This window comes from Perognathus longimembris, chromosome 23 (genome assembly GCF_023159225.1).
Source record: "Perognathus longimembris pacificus isolate PPM17 chromosome 23, ASM2315922v1, whole genome shotgun sequence".
NCBI classification, from domain to species: Eukaryota; Metazoa; Chordata; class Mammalia; order Rodentia; family Heteromyidae; genus Perognathus; species Perognathus longimembris.
In genome coordinates this window covers 26,478,250-26,496,093 of record NC_063183.1, presented here as the reverse complement: position 1 = coordinate 26,496,093, position 17,844 = coordinate 26,478,250, and the positions used below count along the sequence as shown (strand labels likewise).

At 40.4% G+C, this 17,844-nt stretch overlaps 1 protein-coding gene across 5 annotated transcripts in view; it reads left to right on the top strand.

Moving 5' to 3' along the window:
• Nucleotides 1-12,999, top strand: part of Tmod3 (tropomodulin 3) — a 38,951-nt gene extending 25,952 nt beyond the window's left edge. For all 5 annotated transcript variants that reach the window (XM_048332163.1, XM_048332160.1, XM_048332161.1 and 2 more), the window contains 7 exons: nucleotides 2,435-2,557; nucleotides 4,001-4,087; nucleotides 5,263-5,393; nucleotides 6,588-6,695; nucleotides 9,432-9,575; nucleotides 10,012-10,156; nucleotides 11,993-12,999. In XM_048332163.1, coding sequence (XP_048188120.1) covers nucleotides 2,435-2,557; nucleotides 4,001-4,087; nucleotides 5,263-5,393; nucleotides 6,588-6,695; nucleotides 9,432-9,575; nucleotides 10,012-10,156; nucleotides 11,993-12,027 — 773 coding nt within the window. In that variant the 3' untranslated portion in view covers nucleotides 12,028-12,999. The remainder of the gene's footprint in view (nucleotides 1-2,434; nucleotides 2,558-4,000; nucleotides 4,088-5,262; nucleotides 5,394-6,587; nucleotides 6,696-9,431; nucleotides 9,576-10,011; nucleotides 10,157-11,992) is intronic.
• The last annotated feature ends 4,845 nt before the right edge of the window (nucleotides 13,000-17,844 follow it).

Below are 17,844 nucleotides of genomic sequence, written 5' to 3'. Positions count from 1 at the left end.
ACTGTATGGATTGTAATTTCAATTTTAAAATTCTAGTTTGGAACTTTGTTGTGTTAAATAAGTAACTAAGGCCATTTACATGGAATACTATACTATCTACTAAAGAGGATAATGAATCTTTTCTCAGACATGATGTTTAAAAAAAAACAAAAACATGTGTTACCCGGTACCGGTGGCTCACACCTGTAATCCTAGCTACTCAGGAGTAGATGGGATTGAATCTGAAGACTGGAATTTGAAGCAAGCCTGAATAGGTAATTCCAAGTTATTTTTACCTAACCATCAAAAAGTCATAAATGTAGGTTTGACTCAACTAGTGTTGCATGAAAAAGACAGAGAGTATGAGGCCCCTCAGTTCAAGCTCCAGTACTGACTGGTGTGTGCACATGCACACACACACACACGCAAGCATTAAAACTGTAGATCCTCAGATCTCTCTCCTGAGAAGCTGGGATTACAGATGTGAGCCACCAGCATGTGACTGTCATTCATTTTTCAAAGTGTGTATTGAATGTACTAAGGCTAAAATAATTTACTTAGTTTTAGTTTTCTATAAGTAATTTTTGTATATGTATATTAAAATACGTCTTATATTAGTGTTAAGACTATTTGAAATAATTTTGTGGTAGTAAAGACAGTATTATGGGGCTGGGGATATGGCCTAGTGGCAAGAGTGCCTGCCTCATATACATGAGGCCCTGGGTTCGATTCCCCAGCACCACATATACAGAAAATGGCCAGAAGTGGCGCTGTGGCTCAAGTGGCAGAGTGCTAGCCTTGAGCAAAAAGAAGCCAGGGACAGTGCTCAGGCCCTGAGTCCAAGCCCCAGGACTGGCCAAAAAAAAAAAAAAAAAGACAGTATTATGTAGGCAAAATGCTTCTATAGCAAAAATCCCATGTACAAAGAAATTATAAAGAGGAGGACCAGACAGGACAAGCTATGTCAGAGCTTTTGATAACACAGCAAAATTCCATGTCTGTTTTTGTAGGTCCCTCTGGAAACTTTTGTTTTGTTTTGTTTTCCTCAAGGGATTCATTTGGATCTGTAAGCATTAGCAAAAGTTGTGGATGGTGGAAAATTAGATACAAATAATGCCTCTTAAGAAATGTGGGTGAGGATTAGAAAAATAAACATCTTAGATTTTTATAATGCTTTAGATTCCTTCAATCCCTCTAATAAGATATGGGCAGTATGGTATTGCTTCTGATGATTTTTTTTTAATTGACAAGTTCAGGTTGTGTTTTGTTTTGTTTTGTCTTGTCTTGTTCGTTTGTTGATTGGGTTTGAACTTAGAGCCTAGGTGCTGTCCCTGGGCCATTTGGTGCTCAAGGCTAGAATTCTACCACTTGAGCCACAGCATCACTTCCAGATTTTTTTTTTTAATGGTTTATTGGAGATAAGAGTCTCACAGAGGGGCTGGGGATATGGCCTAGTGGCAAGAGTTCTTGTCTCGTATACATGAGGCCCTGGGTTTGATTCCCCAGCAGCACATATACAGAAAATGGCCAGAAGTGGCGCTGTGGCTCAAATGGCAGAGTGCTAGCCTTGAGCAAAAAGAAGCCAGGGACAGTGCTCAGGCCCTGAGTCCAAGCCCCAGGACTGGTCAAAAAAAAAAAACAAAAAGAGTCTTACAGAGACTTTTCTCCCTGGGATGACTTTGAACTATGATCCTCAGATCTCACCTTCTTGAGTAGCTAGGATTACAGGTATGAGCCACTGGTGCCTGGCCAGGTTGTTTTTATGGTGTACAACATGATGTGTTAACACATTTCATATACAGTAGAATAGTAAATTATGGCTGGTGCTCTAACTGCCTGTGAAACACTGTGTGCTAGGTCATTAAAACTCCTTTACTGTACAACATCTGGATTGGCCAAGTGCACTTTGTGAATAAGAAAATACCAACCAGAAAGATTTCTGATTCACTTGTGATTAGATCTTCCAGCTGGGGCACAAACCTTTCATCCTTGAGCCCTTTGGGGAGTATATTTCCATATCCAAACTATGACAGTCACAACTAGGAAAATGAACGGATCTGCCTACTACCTGCCATATTGGTTAACACAGATTTGGAGTCACATGTCTATGAGCTCTTGAAGCATGGCTGGTGTAACTGAATGAACTAATTGATTAATTCATTATGCAGTAGTGGTGTTTAACTTAAGGCTTCATTCTTGTCAGGAAGGTGCTCTACTCCTTGGCCACATCCTCAGCCCCCAGAGGTGCACCTCTGGGAACATTTCTTAGCTCTTTTTCCTTTCTAATTTTGTACAGCCAAAACATTGCTGAAGAAATACAACTTCTGTGGATGCTAATCTTGACCTTTCCTTCAGTTTCAGTTGCACTTCCCTTTAGTATGTGTTTGTCAAAAGAGTCAAATGGTAATTATCTAATCCAAGTAGTAGTGAATTAACAATGTATTTTATTTTACAGGGAAAATATTTATCCCCAAACAGAAGCCTGTACAGACTTTGACAGAAGAAAACATATCTCTTGATCCAGAATTAGAAGAAGCTTTGACGAGTGCTTCTGATACAGAATTATCTGACCTCGCAGGTATCTCATACAAACATTAATTTGTGAGTGGGTGTGATGGGAAGGAGAATGCTACCTATGCACATTGTATGGCATGGCTTTGTATTGTCACACTAAATCACACAAAAGCACTTCTTCAAACACATAGTGAAATTTTTACACTAAGGTTATTGACATCCCTTGTCATATTTGAAAGTTTTTCTTTAAAAAAAAAAAAAGAACTTGATCATCTGGTGCTCCACTAGTCATCTTCTCCCCCTTGTTATCAGAAGTCCTGGAGATAGATCACTGAGAAACAGGGTGGGGCCAGTCCTGAGCTGCACTTGCCATTTCCCAGCTCTCCCGAGTGCATGCAGGATACTCCACACTTACTATTGTTCTTGCATCTCTCAGACCAGTTTCTCCCACCTACCCAGGAAAGCCCCCATTTTCCTTCATGGAAAAAGGTGACCTGTGGGAAGATGAGGTGATCCAAAATGCCAAAAGAACAAATAAGCTTGACAGCAGTGTGGTTATTCCAGAAGGACCTGGGAAGGGACAGGTTTCAATATGGTGTCCCTGGTAGAGCAGGTGGCGTATTCCTCAGGTGCTGATAGATTTGTAAATGGTACCTTTATCAGAGTGGACTGGGCTAGAACACTACTGTAGCTTCTTTCTGAATTGTGAAAATAAGGATGTCAAAATGATGAGAAGGGATATAAAAAAGAAAAACCACAGTTATTTTCCCTCTAATATCATCTTTGAAGGATGCTACTTCGTCCTTAAATTTACGAGTTTAACAGTACTTGTAGTGTTTTAACCTTAGCAAGAATGCAGTTGTCACTTAGTGACTAACCAAAGTCACAGCAGTGTTGAAGTCTGTCTTCTATAAGGGCTTCAGTTCCTAGAAACCTAGCTCTGATATAGATCTTGTCAATTTTCTTTCATAGCCACTAGATGGAGCCAATCATCCCGTTTAGGCTGCGCCTAAAGCTGTGTGTCTGAATTTAAAAAGTGGGAAAATCTAAGTTCAGAAATGTGATGAGAATAAAATTATAGGTCACTTTTTTATTTTAAAAATTTATTGTGAAGGTAATGAACTGGGGGGGTTACAGTTACAAAAATAAAGGAATGAGTATATTTTTCATCATTGTTACCCCCTCATTTTCTCCCACTTACTTTAGGTGGTTTTTAATCACTGTTTACCCTTTCCCTTTCGAGGAACTGTAAAAATATATATTTAATTTATAGAAAAATGACTAGAGAATGTTGAAATTACTGGTAGAAAATTTTGGTGGCAGGTTGGGTGCTGTGGTACATACTTGTCGTCCCAGCTACTTACTTGGGAGGCTGAGGCTAAATTGCTCAGTCTGTAATAAGTTCAAGACATGCCTATGAAACATAGCAGGACTCTACCTCAAAAAAAAGAAAGACATAATTTAAAACAGATGGAAATAAATTAACTCCCTTTTTCTGTATTTATAGCTATTCTTGGGATGCACAATCTGATAACAAATGCGCAGTTCTGTAATATAGTGGGCAGTAGTAATGGAGTCGACCAACATTTTTCAAGTGAGTATGTAAGATGCTTTCTGAATTTCAGTCCTTTAGGAAATGTATATTTGTTTCTCCATGTTTCACCTTCAGTGTTTATATATCAAACATTAAATATATGTGCTGCAACTTGAAATTCCAGTTTGAGAATATCCATAGAGAAAGCCATTGAAAATAGAATAGTCAGCATGTTATTCTTTATGTGTTGGAAAATATAATAAGAGCTACTTCCACCATAGTAAATATTTCTAATTAATTTAAGCAGTATAAAATTTAGGCAAGGGCTGGGAATATGGCCTAGTGACAAGAGTGCTTGCCTCGTATACATGAAGCCCTGGGTTCAATTCCCCAGCACCACATATACAGAAAACAGCCAGAAGTGGCGCTGTGGCTCAAGTGGCAGAGTGCTGGCCTTGAGCAAAAAGAAGCCAGGGACAGTGCTCAGGCCCTGAGTCCAAGGCCCAGGACTGGCAAAAAAAAAAATTTAGGCAAGTGTGTGTTTGGGGTGGATGTCTTTTATTTATATTTTGCTGTGCTGGGGATCTAAACCATGGCCTTGAGTATGCTTGGACACACACTCTTATCACTGAGCTACATTACCAGCCCAGCAAAACTGAAGCTTGAACTCAAGGTTTAGATGTGTGTCCCTTAATGTTTTTTGCTCAAGACTGGAGTTTGACCACTTGAGCGATACCTCTACCTGCCTGGATTGGCTTCAAACTGAGATCCTCAGTAGCTTCCTAAGTAGCTAGAATTATAGTGAGCCACCAATGCCTGGCCAAACTTAATTTTTACTGACCTTTTATCATCAGTGTTACTGATTTTTAAGGAATCAACAGTAATTCTGAAAAATAAAATATATTATAAAATCAGATTCAAGAGGACCTACAAAACTGTCCAACCCCCAAAGCATCCTGGTGTGAAGCATTAAAATGGCCTCAAGCAAAGGGTTTGTTTGTTTTGCTTTATTTTAGTTTATTCGTAGGGTGTGTTTATAAATTATCAAGATAATAATATGCCTTTGTAATATAGTTACACAGTCCATAAGGGTATATGTAATAAAAAGTAAAAAATGTCTGGGCTGGGTTTGGTGGTTTATGCCTATAATCCCAGATACATGGGAGCTGAAGATAGGAGGATTGAAGTTCAAGGCCATGTCAGTCAACTCTTGCTCTTTTTGTTTGTTACTACAGATGTAGTAAAAGGGGAAACAATTGTTCCAGTGTTTGATGAGCCACCAAATCCAACCAATGTTGAAGAGAGCTTAAAGAGAATTAAAGAAAATGATGCTCGTCTTGTTGAAGTTAATTTGAACAATATAAAGGTAAGTATATTGAGCATATAATACATAAAAGATCAACAGAGTTACTTCATTTTGAGTCAGGTGAATTTTGGACAATAGCTGAACAGCTTTGATATAAGAATATTATTCTTCCCACTTTAAAGTTTTTGTACCTGACAATATGCTAACATAGGCTCTTTCAATTTTTAGAAATTGAAGTATTATAGAACAGTATTTTCTGTTTACTTTTTAAAAAGTTAGTTGTATAAAAATGCAAGGGCTGGGGATATGGCCTAGTGGTAGAGTGCTTGCCTTGCATACATGAAGCCCTGGGTTCATTTCCTTAGCACCACATATATAGAAAAGGCTGGAAGTGTGGCTCAAGTGGTAGAGTGCTAGCCTTGGACAAAAAGAAGCCAGGGACAGTGCTCAGGCCCTGAGTTCAAGCCTCAGGACTGGCAAAAAAAAAAATAAGTAAGTCCTATATACTGCCCTTTTCTTCTTTTTTCTTTTGGTACCGATCCTGGGACTTGAACTCGGGGCCTGGGCACTATCCCTAAACAACTACTGGTGTTTTTTTGTTTCTGTAATCTTACTAGAGATAAATATCTCACAGTTCCTGCCCAGGCTGGCTTTGAACCACAATCCTCAGATTTTAGCCTCAGCCTTGAAAGTAGCTAGGATTATAAGTGTGAGGCACTGGTGCTCAGAATTTTCTCTTCTTTTTTTTGCCAGTGCTGGGGCTTAAACTTGGGGCCTAGGCACTATCCCTGAGCTCCTGTAGCTCAAGGCTAGCACTCTACCAATTGAGCCACAATGCCATTTTTGGCTTTTTCTGTTTATGTGTTACTGAGCAATCAAACCCAGAGCTTCATGCATGCTAGGCAAGCACTCTACCACTAAGCCACATTCCCAGTCATCATTTTCTTTTTTTAAATAAAATTTCTTAAGGTGGTACTTACATTGAGAAGTCTCCTTTTAGTGTATAATCCTATGTGTGGTAATATACTTTGGGTTATTCAACTACCACCACAGTGAAGATGTCACCCCCCAGGCCCCACACCCCTCTCTCTGTAGTCATCTCCACCCCACCCTTGTTGCTGACAGCATCTCCTTGCTGGTCATTTCACCTCCTCCACAATGAGTATAGGTGACAGCTTTAGTACCTCACCTTGCATTGATCAATGGGCTGATTTTCTGAAAACTGAAATATGTTTCCCATTATTATCTTTCAAGAATATTCCAATTCCAACCCTAAAAGATTTTGCAAAGTCTTTGGAAAACAACACACACGTGAAGCATTTCAGCCTTGTAGCCACCCGGAGCAATGACCCCATTGCTGTGGTAAGTATGCCACTGCTGGTAACTTCAGAGTTAAGCTGTGTACCTGACTGTATTACGGAGGGATAAAGTGACGATTTTATAACCAGGATGTACTTCCTTTCAGCTGGTGTTTTACCTTGCTGTTAGACAACACATCAGGGCTGGGGATATGGCCTAGTAGCAAGAGTGCTTACATCCTATACATAAAGCCCTGGGTTTGATTCCCCAGCACCACATATATAGAAAATGGCCAGAAGTGGCGCTGTGGCTCAAGTGGCAGAGTGCTAGCCTTGAGCAAAAGAAGCCAGGGACAGTGCTCAGGCCCGAGTCCAAGGCCCAGGACTGGCAAAAAAAAAAAATAACACATCATGTACTAGCTTTTTATGTTTTATTTTTTATTCTGTATTTCTTTCCTCTAAGTTTTTGTTTTGTTTTAGTTTTTTCAGACAGGTTCTTTCTATATAGCCTAAGCTAGACTCTAACTCTCAATCCTCCTTACTCTCTCCTTATCTGAATTTTTAAAATCATAAATAGGGATTGGAGAGTAACTTAATGATCGATGACTTCCCTGTCATGTGTGAGGCTCCTCTGGGTTCTGTTCCCAGCAGCACACACACACACACACACACACACACACACACACACACAGAGGAATCACACAGTATGCTGTTCTGATATAATTTGATTTCTCACTCAACAGTATATCTTGGAAATTGTTTTATGGCACCTTAAAATCTATATTCTTTTTTGTTTGTTTTTATTTTGCTGGTCCTGGGACTTGAACTCAAAAGGCCTGGGCACTATCCCTGAGCCTATTTGTGCTCAAGGCTAGCGCTGTACCATTTGAGCCACAGTGCCACTTCTGGCTTTTTCTGAGTAGTTTATTGGAGATAAGAGTCTTACAGATTTTTCTGCCCTGGCTGGCTATCAACTATCATCCTCAAATCTCAGCTTCCTGAATAGAGATTACAGGTGTAAGCCACCAATGCCAGTTTACATTCTTTTAACATCTGCAGAGGATTCCATTTACAGACCTATTTTTTTTTTTTTTTGGCCAGTCCTGGGGCCTTGGACTCAGGGCCTGAGCACTGTCCCTGGCTTCTTCTTGCTCAAGGCTAGCACTCTGCCACTTGAGTCACAGCACCACTTCTGGCCATTTTCTGTGTATGTGGTGCTGGGGAATCGAACCCAGGGCCTCATGTATACGAGGCAAGCTCTCTCGCCACTAGGCCATATCCCCAGCTCCAGACCTATTTTTGTGTGTGTGTGTGTGTGTGTGTGTGTGTGTGTGTGTGTGTGTGTGTGTGTGTTGGTACTAGGGTTTGAACTCAGGGTCTTGTGCTTACTAGGCAAGCACTTTACCACTTGAGCCACATTCCTAGCCTTAGTTTTGGATTTTTACCAAATACCTTTCTGTGTCTACAGAGATGATCACATGGTTTTTGTCCTTTATTCTGTTAATTGAGTATAACAGTGATGGGTTTTTGTATATTAAAACAACCTTGTAGTCCTTGAATATATCTCACCTTGGCTTTGGAGATGTCACTCACTCCCTTTGGTTCTTCTCCATCTTCAGTGGACATTCTCACCTCCTCACACAGGTACCTTCTCATCTCCTAAACATTTGATTGCTTCAAGGCTTGTTTTTTTCTTTTCCTGGGTGATGTCATTTTGTGTTGTTGCAATGTATTATCTACATAGGCTGATGAGAACCAATGTTTTTATTTATCTCTAGTTCATGCCTCTATATTCATGCCAGGCTACTTGACAGCTATACATAGATATGTAGTACACAGCCTTCCATCAGAGTCCTGGACCAAACTCCTCACTTCCATCCCATGCCTTCTCTCACATCCTTTTCTTATTAAATGGCAATTTGCATCTTCCACTTAACTCAGGCAAACAATCGCAGGAATGATCCTTGACTTCTCTTTCTCACAGCATTAAATGTATATTTATTCCTGTCTTCAAAATAGTTCTAGAATCCAACTGCTTCTCACCATTTTCATTTCTACTTCTCTGATCCAAGCAACTTCTTTCATCTTCCCCCATTATTATGGCACTTATTTACACAGCATCAAGAATGATTCTTTTGTGAGGCAGTGGTGACTCACACCTGTAATCCTGGTTACTCAGCAGACTAAGATAGAAGGGTCTCAGAAGCTAGCCCAGAAAAGAAAAATCTGTGAGAGTCTTACTACCAATTAACCAGTAAGAAGTCAGAAGTAGAGCTGCACTGGTGGCTCATGCTGTAGTCCTAATTACTCAGGATCAGAGGATTGAAAAAAAAGCCATCCAGGGGTTGGAAAGTCTATGAGACTCTTAACTCCAGTTAACCACCAGAAAACGAGAAGTGGTTCTGTGGCTCAAAGTGCCACAGTGAGCACCGGCTATGAACAAAAAAGCCTGATGAGAGACCAAATCCTGAGTTTAAGCCTTAATACCTGCATAAAAAGAAATGTATGGTAATTAATGTATTTGTTTATACACATGCAGTATAAAATAAGTGTTACCCTTTTTTTTTTTAAGCTGCCAAGAGGGTTTGAATTAGGGCCTCATGCTTGCAGCTGGTGCTGTACCACTTGAGTCGTGCCTCCAGTTCAGCCTTTTTCTGGTTAATTGGAGATGGACTCTTAAACACTTTTCTGCCAGTGGAACTGAGATCCTTTGGCTCTCAGGCTCTTGAGTAGATAGAATTACAAGCATGAGCCACCAGTTACCAAATTTTAAACTCCAAGTCTTTTCTTAAATTTCTAGGCTTTTGCAGATATGCTGAAAGTGAACAAAACTTTGAAGAGCTTAAATATGGAGTCCAACTTCATTACAGCAACAGGGGTACTAGCACTGATTGATGCTTTAAAGGAAAACGAGACCCTGGCAGAGCTTAAGATCGACAATCAGGTCAGTTTTGTACAATGAACAACATAGAGGAAGCTGCAGCCCCCCACCCCCCACTGATGTAGGACTTGGGGCCCCAGGATAGCTGTGGGAAGGGCTCTCAGGGAGCCCTTTCAGAAAGCTAGGAGCTAAAAGGGGATCTGAGGACATTTGTGTTATCCACAATATTAACTTAATGTATAAAGGTGCATCCAGAGCAACTCTTTCTACATTTGTTGTTTTGTGGTACTTGGGATTGAACCCCACGGCCCCACACTTGCTTCTGCTTAAGCCACGCCTTTAGCCTAAAAAAATGTGTTTTTTATGTATGTTTTAGGAATTGAGAAAACTGAGAGTCCAATAGAATAAGCATATGCCTGAATATCTTACCCTCAATTTACCTAAAAATGATGTTTTCATCTAATTTGTAAATGCTATTTGTTATTTCTTAATCTTGCAGAGGCAGCAGTTGGGAATAGCTGTAGAGTTAGAGATGGCCAAGATGCTGGAGGAAAATACAAATATCCTTAAATTTGGATATCAGTTTATACAGCAGGGACCTCGAACCAGGGCGGCTAATGCTATAACAAAAAACAATGACTTAGGTAAGACATCTGCAGTGTCACAGTTTCTCAACCTATCGTTCATTAAATGTGTGCTGGAAAAGTGTCTCTTTTAAAAAGTTCTAGAGAAATGACTCCTTTGTTTCCAGAATCTGCATTCCTTTTTCTACTGATTGAACTGCAGTGCAGCCAGGTTGAAACAGTTATCAGGTCTCATTATAAACCAACTAACTTCCTGTGACCAAGAGAAGGCGATTTCATAGCTTTCTGTGATGTGTTCTGTCCCAACTTTCTTACTCTTGTTATAAATATGCTCTCTAAGAACCATTGGAGTCACAGTGACAGACATAAAAGTAAAGAATTGTCTCAGCAAGACAAAATTTATTTCTGTGGGGCTGGGGATATGGCGTATCGGCAGGAGTGCCTGCCTCATATACATGAGGCCCTGGGTTCGATTCCCCAGCACCACATATACAGAAAATGGCCAGAAGTGGCGCTGTGGCTCAAGTGGCAGAGTGCTAGCCTTGAGCAAAAAGAAGCCAGGGACAGTGCTCAGGCCCTGAGTCCAAGGCCCCAGGACTGGCCCAAAAAAAAAAAAAAAAAATATTTCTGTGCAGAAGGGAGTGCTATCAGCCAAAAATTGACAAGCTGGCAGTCTCAACTACTAAAGACCAGCAAACAAGAACCAGCATTCAGAATAGCATAAGAGCAGCAAGTGTCTGTGGTCAGGTCAAGAGGCTTTTGTTCTGCCAGACAGCCAATTTAGGCTGAAGAAGGGCAGGTGGCTTACCACTTGTTTCCATAGACAAAAATATGTGAAGTCAATAGGCCAGTCTTCCAATCTTACTTCATTCCAGAAACTTCCTAGGGACAAAGTATCAAAAGTAACACATAAGCAAATCCTCTTGTAGCTGAATTGGCCTTTCTCACCCCCAAAAAGATGATAGGCCAGAATCTCAGAACCAGATCTTGTAGGATGGAGCCAAGTGCTCTGTAACAAGGCTTGCTCTCAGTACTGCATGTGTGGCTTATCCAGATGCCTCTAATTGCATAACCAGGAAGCATAGATAGCATCAGTCACTTGTTACAGAGGAGAACTTGAGTGACTTATAGGAGAACACAGAACCTGTGCTCTTTGCCCCCCTTCACTGAGGAAAGCCAAAGTGGTGACTCTTGCCCAGTGCTCTCATGGTTGCTGGGTGAGCACACACAGGTTGAAAGGTCTCAAAGCTAAGACCTTACGTCCCCTACTCCTGGAGCAGCAGGGCTTCGTGGGTGGAAGTACTCAGACACAGGCAGCACCTTCTATATTCCATCAGCTGATCTAGGTGGCTGACCACTTTGGCAGCCAAAGCTTATGATCCCCTCTCCACCGTGCCCTTTCCACATTGCCATCGTCTGAGATTTACCTCACATGTGCTTTCATTTCAGCTCAGCACTCACTGGTTTTGCAGGAGATAGAGAAGGGCAACTTGGAAAGTGGGAGCAAGTCATACTAGATAAATACATTGCAGAATCTAATGAGGAGAACATGCAAATATCTTAATACTTTCTTAATACTTTTACGTGAATTCACTAATTTACTGATCATGTTTTAAACTTAGGCATAGGTATTTTCAGTAAAGGAATGGTATGCTAGTTGAATGCTGACCATTCTGTGTTCTACACTTGTAGCACAGTTGCTTGTAGGCCAACATAGTTCTTGTTTAGAAGCCTTGTGGGTCTCAGCAGGTAAGTAACCCTGATGAATGACAGGAACTGTTTGTTTCCATTGATAGTCACATGAGCTGGAAACTTGAACTGATTGATACAGAAACTTGCACATTAACATTTTAAAAAATAGGGATTTCTAACATGCTTACTTTTGTGTCTTCACAGTACGTAAGAGGAGAGTTGAAGGAGACCCACAGTGAGTCTGCCAACGTGTAACCTTGGGAAGCCTCCAGAAGATTACCAAGTGTTGGTGACATCTGATTTGAAAGTTTCCTGGGGAGAAGGGAAAAAGACTGGAAATAATTTGTTTAGCTATATTCATTTTCCTAGTGTAAGCTGTTAGCAGTTTCAAATTGTAAAATTGGTAGTAGGTGATATTTTATATTTTGAAGCATTTCCACTTTCTACTAATTCCAGTTTTTAATGTAGCCTTGTTGAATTGTTTATTATGAGTGGGGGGGGGCGGATAAAGAGGTAATTGTAAAAAAAAAGTTTCAGAAGTCATTTATGTAGAATAATTTGACATTTTGAGGACCAAATCTTTTTCCAATCAAAAATGGACATTTCTGATTCAAAATCACTATTGTTCTTTATAAGGCACTTAAGCTTTCATCATTCCATAGCTTATAGTCTTTTCTATTTTTTAAGAATATATGAACTTGAGAACGGTGATTTTTTTTTTCCCTAATTAAGGGAACAAAAAGAGATGGTTTAAAACCTATTGGTGTGATCAAGAGCCAAAGCAAATGTCCAAGTAGAGATGGTTTTCAGTGCATCAGGGAGATGGCCTAGCATCTGAGCAGCACAGAGCTCTGGGCTTTTATAGTCATCTGCTCTGATAGTTAATGTAATTATGTCTAAGTTTATCAGTTTCTTTTTTTTTCTGATGTGGGTATTAGTGAATTTTGTAAAAGCTAATGGTAAAAGGTATCTGAGTGAAAAACTTTTCTTCCTTACAAGAAGTCATTCTAAGCCAGGCGCCATTGACTCATGCCTGTAATTCTAGCTACTCAGGAGGCTGAGATCTGAGTATCATGATTTGAAGCCAGTCTGGACAAGAAAATTGGATAAAAGTATCTCCAATTAATCACCAAAAAGTTGAAGTGCAGCTTGTGACTCAAGTCAAAAAAACGGTCCGGGACAGTGCTCAGGCCCCAAGTTCAAGCCCCAGTGCCTCCCCCCCCCCCAGGCAGTTCTCAGTTATTTACTGTCAAAGGAAAAAGAATGTGTGCTGTGAACACCTCAAATGAAAGATAACCTGATGGAGTGTTCAGTGTGAGCAACTTGTAAAATGACCACTGAAACTGGGGTGCCAAAAGTGAAAGCCTGGCACATTGATAACTTACTCAGTATTTCACAGTATGCTACAAATAAGAAGTTCATCTATACATCTATACCGAGCAAAATTGCATGAACAGTATTTTACCTCCACTGCACAATGTCTGGCCAAGCGTGGAAGCCGCTTAGGAATTGGAATTTAGTAGATACTTCCTTTCTTCTTGCACTTTTTTTTTATCCATATTGTGTAAGAATCACTGTCACAAAGTGGTCCTTCCCACCCGAATATTACCTACAGTGAATGCTTGAGCAGCGCACAGTAGCGGGAGGGCCGGGAGGACCGTTCCTGTGTGCCATGCTAGACAGATGACCAGGTGTGTATTGGTGCCTTGCCTCCGGGCAGCGCCCGCAGCAGGAGACCGCAGAAGCACCTCGACAAGAAGGAAAGGGGTCCATTAACCCTGCCCTCACAAGTTCAGGCCTGGCCAGACCCTTCACACAGTGTAGGATGAGATGCTTTACTGTTAATCTTTTTAAACATTTTGAAATGGAAAAGCAAAATGTCTGTTATCTCGGCTTCTGCCAGACAGTTTATCTCAGGATCTAGGCAGGCTTCCTGTGTGCTATGGTAATAAGCCTTCTTAGCAGGCTAAGCCTCCCTCATAATTATGAACTGTGGTGGTTGCTTTGTTTTATTTTTTAAATCAGTACGCAGTGTTTTAAAAGAGACAAAGATAGCTTTGCACTATTGCCTTTCAGTTAAAGGACACTTTTGTTTGTTTATTGAGTTAGTAAGGCTTTAGGTGCTTGCTTGCTTTCTTGTCTGCCTGCCTGCCTATATTCCATTCCTCTCCCTCTTCCCCTTCCTCTCTTATTTTTTTATGCAACTTTTGAATTGTACTTGGTTTCAGAGGTTACATAGTTCTGGCAAATCCTTTTCACTTATTTATCAGACTATGAATAAATTGAGTATTTTCCTTACACCATTCCAGTTCTGTGCTGCAATGTATTACATAACTGAAGAAAAGATTTCTATATATGTAACTTTTAAGCATGAACACTCAGCCAATAAGGAAGAACAATAAAATTGCTCTTTATAATTCTGGCACCCCTTACATTTTTAGTAACTTTCAGTATTTCTAAATTGCTCAAAGATTTATATAATAAATAGGGTCTTAAAATTGTCTTAATTTTAAGCCAGAAGTTCTGTCTCTGTCTCTCTGTTATTTTTAAAACAGGACCTTAACTAGGCTAGCCCAGAACTTACTGGGTAGCCCAGGCCAGACTCAAATTCATGATCCTCTTGCCTCAGCCTCCCAGGTGCTGTGGTTACAGGCATGTGCTACTACAGCTGGCATTAAGCCAAAGATTTTCTAACACCTTAAGCTTTGTAGTCTAAATTTAAATTAAATTTAATCTAGTTATCTAAAGTCTTTGTACTTTAATGGGTGTCAAGACAGTTTTAATTATCCATTAATGTATATTCATCAAGATCGTTGATTCTAGTAAGTCTACATGAAACTGTACATATTATAAACTCATCATCGGTGGCTAATATTAACTCTATGAAAATAGACTTGGTGCTCTATTCTTGAAGCTAAAGCCTACTCAAAGTCTAAAGAATGTTAAAAGCCTAAGATACGTCTTCTAAGGGTGCCTGTCATTTCAAAGACTAGATAAACACTCTGTTACATAAATTAGCAGATTATTAGTGATTTCAGCATGGTCATTAAATTGCATTAAAATGACCTACAAGCTTTCTTTGTGCAAGAGGTGCATTCTGGGACATTTACATGTGAATAGACCTTTGAAGTTCTTTTCCAGTTGATCTGTCCTCTGATGTATTTTCCTTTGAAAAGGGGAGGGAGGTCCCATGCTATAATAAAATAAAAATATTATAAAAAGAAAAAAACGTTTTTGATAAAAATTCTAGTCTGTTCTAGTGTTCATTACATTTGACCTTTGTTGCATTAAAATGAGATGAAAAAATTCAGGAAGTTTTATACAATCTTCCAGTTCCAGGTGACCTCACCTTTTCACTCTCAGAAGTCCAGTCACATCCCAGCAGGGCAAGAGTCATGCTTTGTCTGGAGTGCATCACCACCATTCTCTGCAAGCTCATTACTGGTGGGCTTGCTCCTTCACTCCTGAACAGTAGTGGCTGAAGACATGAGCCCAAGAACTGAGCACATGGGAATACTGGACACAGCCAGTTTGGCAGCAGGTAGGGTGGTTAGTTCTTGGATCCAAACATCTGTAGAAAACTGTCTTCTCCCATCAGTTCTCACAGATTCTTAATGTTTCTAGATAACAGAAAAACTTTACTAATTGTTTTTGTTGTTACTCTTTTTTTCCTTTACCAGTATCAGGGCTTGAACTCAAGGCTGGAGCTCTACCACTTGAGCCACAGCTTCACTTCTGGCTTTTTGCTGGTTAACTGGAGATAAAAGTCTCATGGACTTTTCCTGCCTGGGTTGGCTTCAAACTACAATCCTCAAATCTCAGCTTCCTGAATAACTAGGATTATAGGTATGAGTCACCGGCACCTGGCTCAACACTAATTATTTTTTAATAGAGAAAACACCATCCCTAAGCCAAAAATTTTATGTTATGTCACAATTTGGTCATTCTCTATGTCATGCTTTTTCCCTACTCTAATCCAGTTCCATATATCCTTCTCCCTGTAAACATTGAACAATGGACATTTTCTCCAATAAAGTTGTATAATGTTTTACCTTGAAGTGTGGTCAGTCAGAAGTATCAACCATAGGGATTATCACGGAGAAAAGACATTACTAAGTTATTGTTAGCCATTACCATATATTTAAAAAGCTTTCATTAACACGAAGAAAAGGAGTGAGGATAGCTGCTTTAGAGTTAGGTAAAAAGTCATGTTTCTTGCATTTTATTTAAGTTAAACCATCAACATCATCTATACACAGCAGTTTCAATACTTTTTCAACAGATTGTCAGTATGTTCTAATTGATGCAAACCACATATGATAAACTCAGATGTAAGATAAGGTCTTTATGTTACAGGTTTTTTTGTTGTTGTTGGGGTTTTTGTTTTTTGCCAGTCCTGGGCCTTGGACTCAGGGCCTGAGCACTGTCCCTGGCTTCTTTTTGCTCAAGGCTAGCACTCTGCCACTTGAGCCACAGCGCCCCTTCTGGCCGTTTTCTATATATGTGGTGCTGGGGAATGGAACCCAGGGCTTCATGTATGTGAGGCAAGCAAGCACTCTTGCCACTAGGCCATATCCCCAGCCCATGGGTTTGTTTTTTTTTTGGAGACAGTCGTGGCTACGGCCAGGCTGGCCTCTATTCCTAGACCCAAGTTATCATTCTGTCTCAGCCTCCTGAGTAGCTGGCACTACAGGTGTGTATCATAGTGAAAGGGTAAGTTTGTTGTTTTTTTTTTGACTCAGTTGTTTCAAATTTTTAGAATAGTCTGTTAAAAGTTATTTTTTTTATTCTTATAAAGCTCATGTCACATAATGAGTACATTTCTTTTTGGACAATGCCACTCCTTCATTCTCTCCCACCCACAAGTTGTAGAGTTCATTTTCAACATAGTGTCTAGTGAGTACCACTGCTGCATTTGTTCAGCCTTTGTCCATCTATTTTTGTGCCCTCCCTTACCCCTTCTAAAAGTGTTTTTGAGGGCTGGGGATATAGCCTAGTGGCAAGAGTGCCTACCTCGGATACACGAGGCCCTAGGTTCGATTCCCCAGCACCACATATACAGAAAACGGCCAGAAGCGGCGCTGTGGCTCAAGTGGCAGAGTGCTAGCCTTGAGCGGGAAGAAGCCAGGGACAGTGCTCAGGCCCTGAGTCCAAGGCCCAGGACTGGCCAAAAAAAAAAAAAAAAAGTGTTTTTGAAAAACAATGGATACCTACAGCATAAAAATCTTTGTAATGTAAAATACTGTCACTTTTTCAGTCTTTTGTCAGAAGTTCCTGGCTTACCTCCATCTTCAGGAACAAGCTTTGTCATTTCCATGAGTTGTATTTTTCCTACCTGTCATGGACCAAATATTTGTATACCCTCAAGGTTTTGGAGATGGGGCCTTTGGAAAGTAGTCCACATTACCTAAAATTACCAAAGGGGAACCCCTCATGATGGGATTAGTGCCCCTGTCAGAAGAGACCCCGGGGACAGGAAGGAAGGCCTTACCAGGACTGCACGTTGACCTTTGACTTCCTTCACAACCTCCAGAAGAGCTTGAAGTACATTTCTGTTGTCTAAGCAGCTGGTCTGAGGTAATTACCCTGTTGAGCTGAATAAAATTGTGAATGGCTGGCCATTTTTACTCATAAAAATGATTCCTACGCTGGGAATGAGGCTTAGCAGTAGAGTGCTTGCCTAGCATGCATGAAGCCCTGAGTTCGATTCCTTAGCACCACAGAAACAGAAAAAGCTGGAAGTGGCTCTGTGGCTCAAGTGATAAGAGTGCTAGCCTTGAGAGCAAAAAGAAGCCAGGGACAGTGCTTAGGCCCTGAGTTCAAGCCCCAGGATTGGGGGCAGGGGAAGGATTCCCTATGGTTCAACCTAATGTCAGTCAGTACTCAGTCTTGTCTAGCCATAAAATTGAAGTAACAAATAGGAAGAATCAGGGTCCTATGAAACGATGAGTTCTGGATGTGATGGAAGCCGATTTAGCTGATGAAAAAATAATTTTTACAGAGCAAAATCATCTCTCCATCAGTCACCAATATCTGTCAGCCAAAAGAGAAAACGA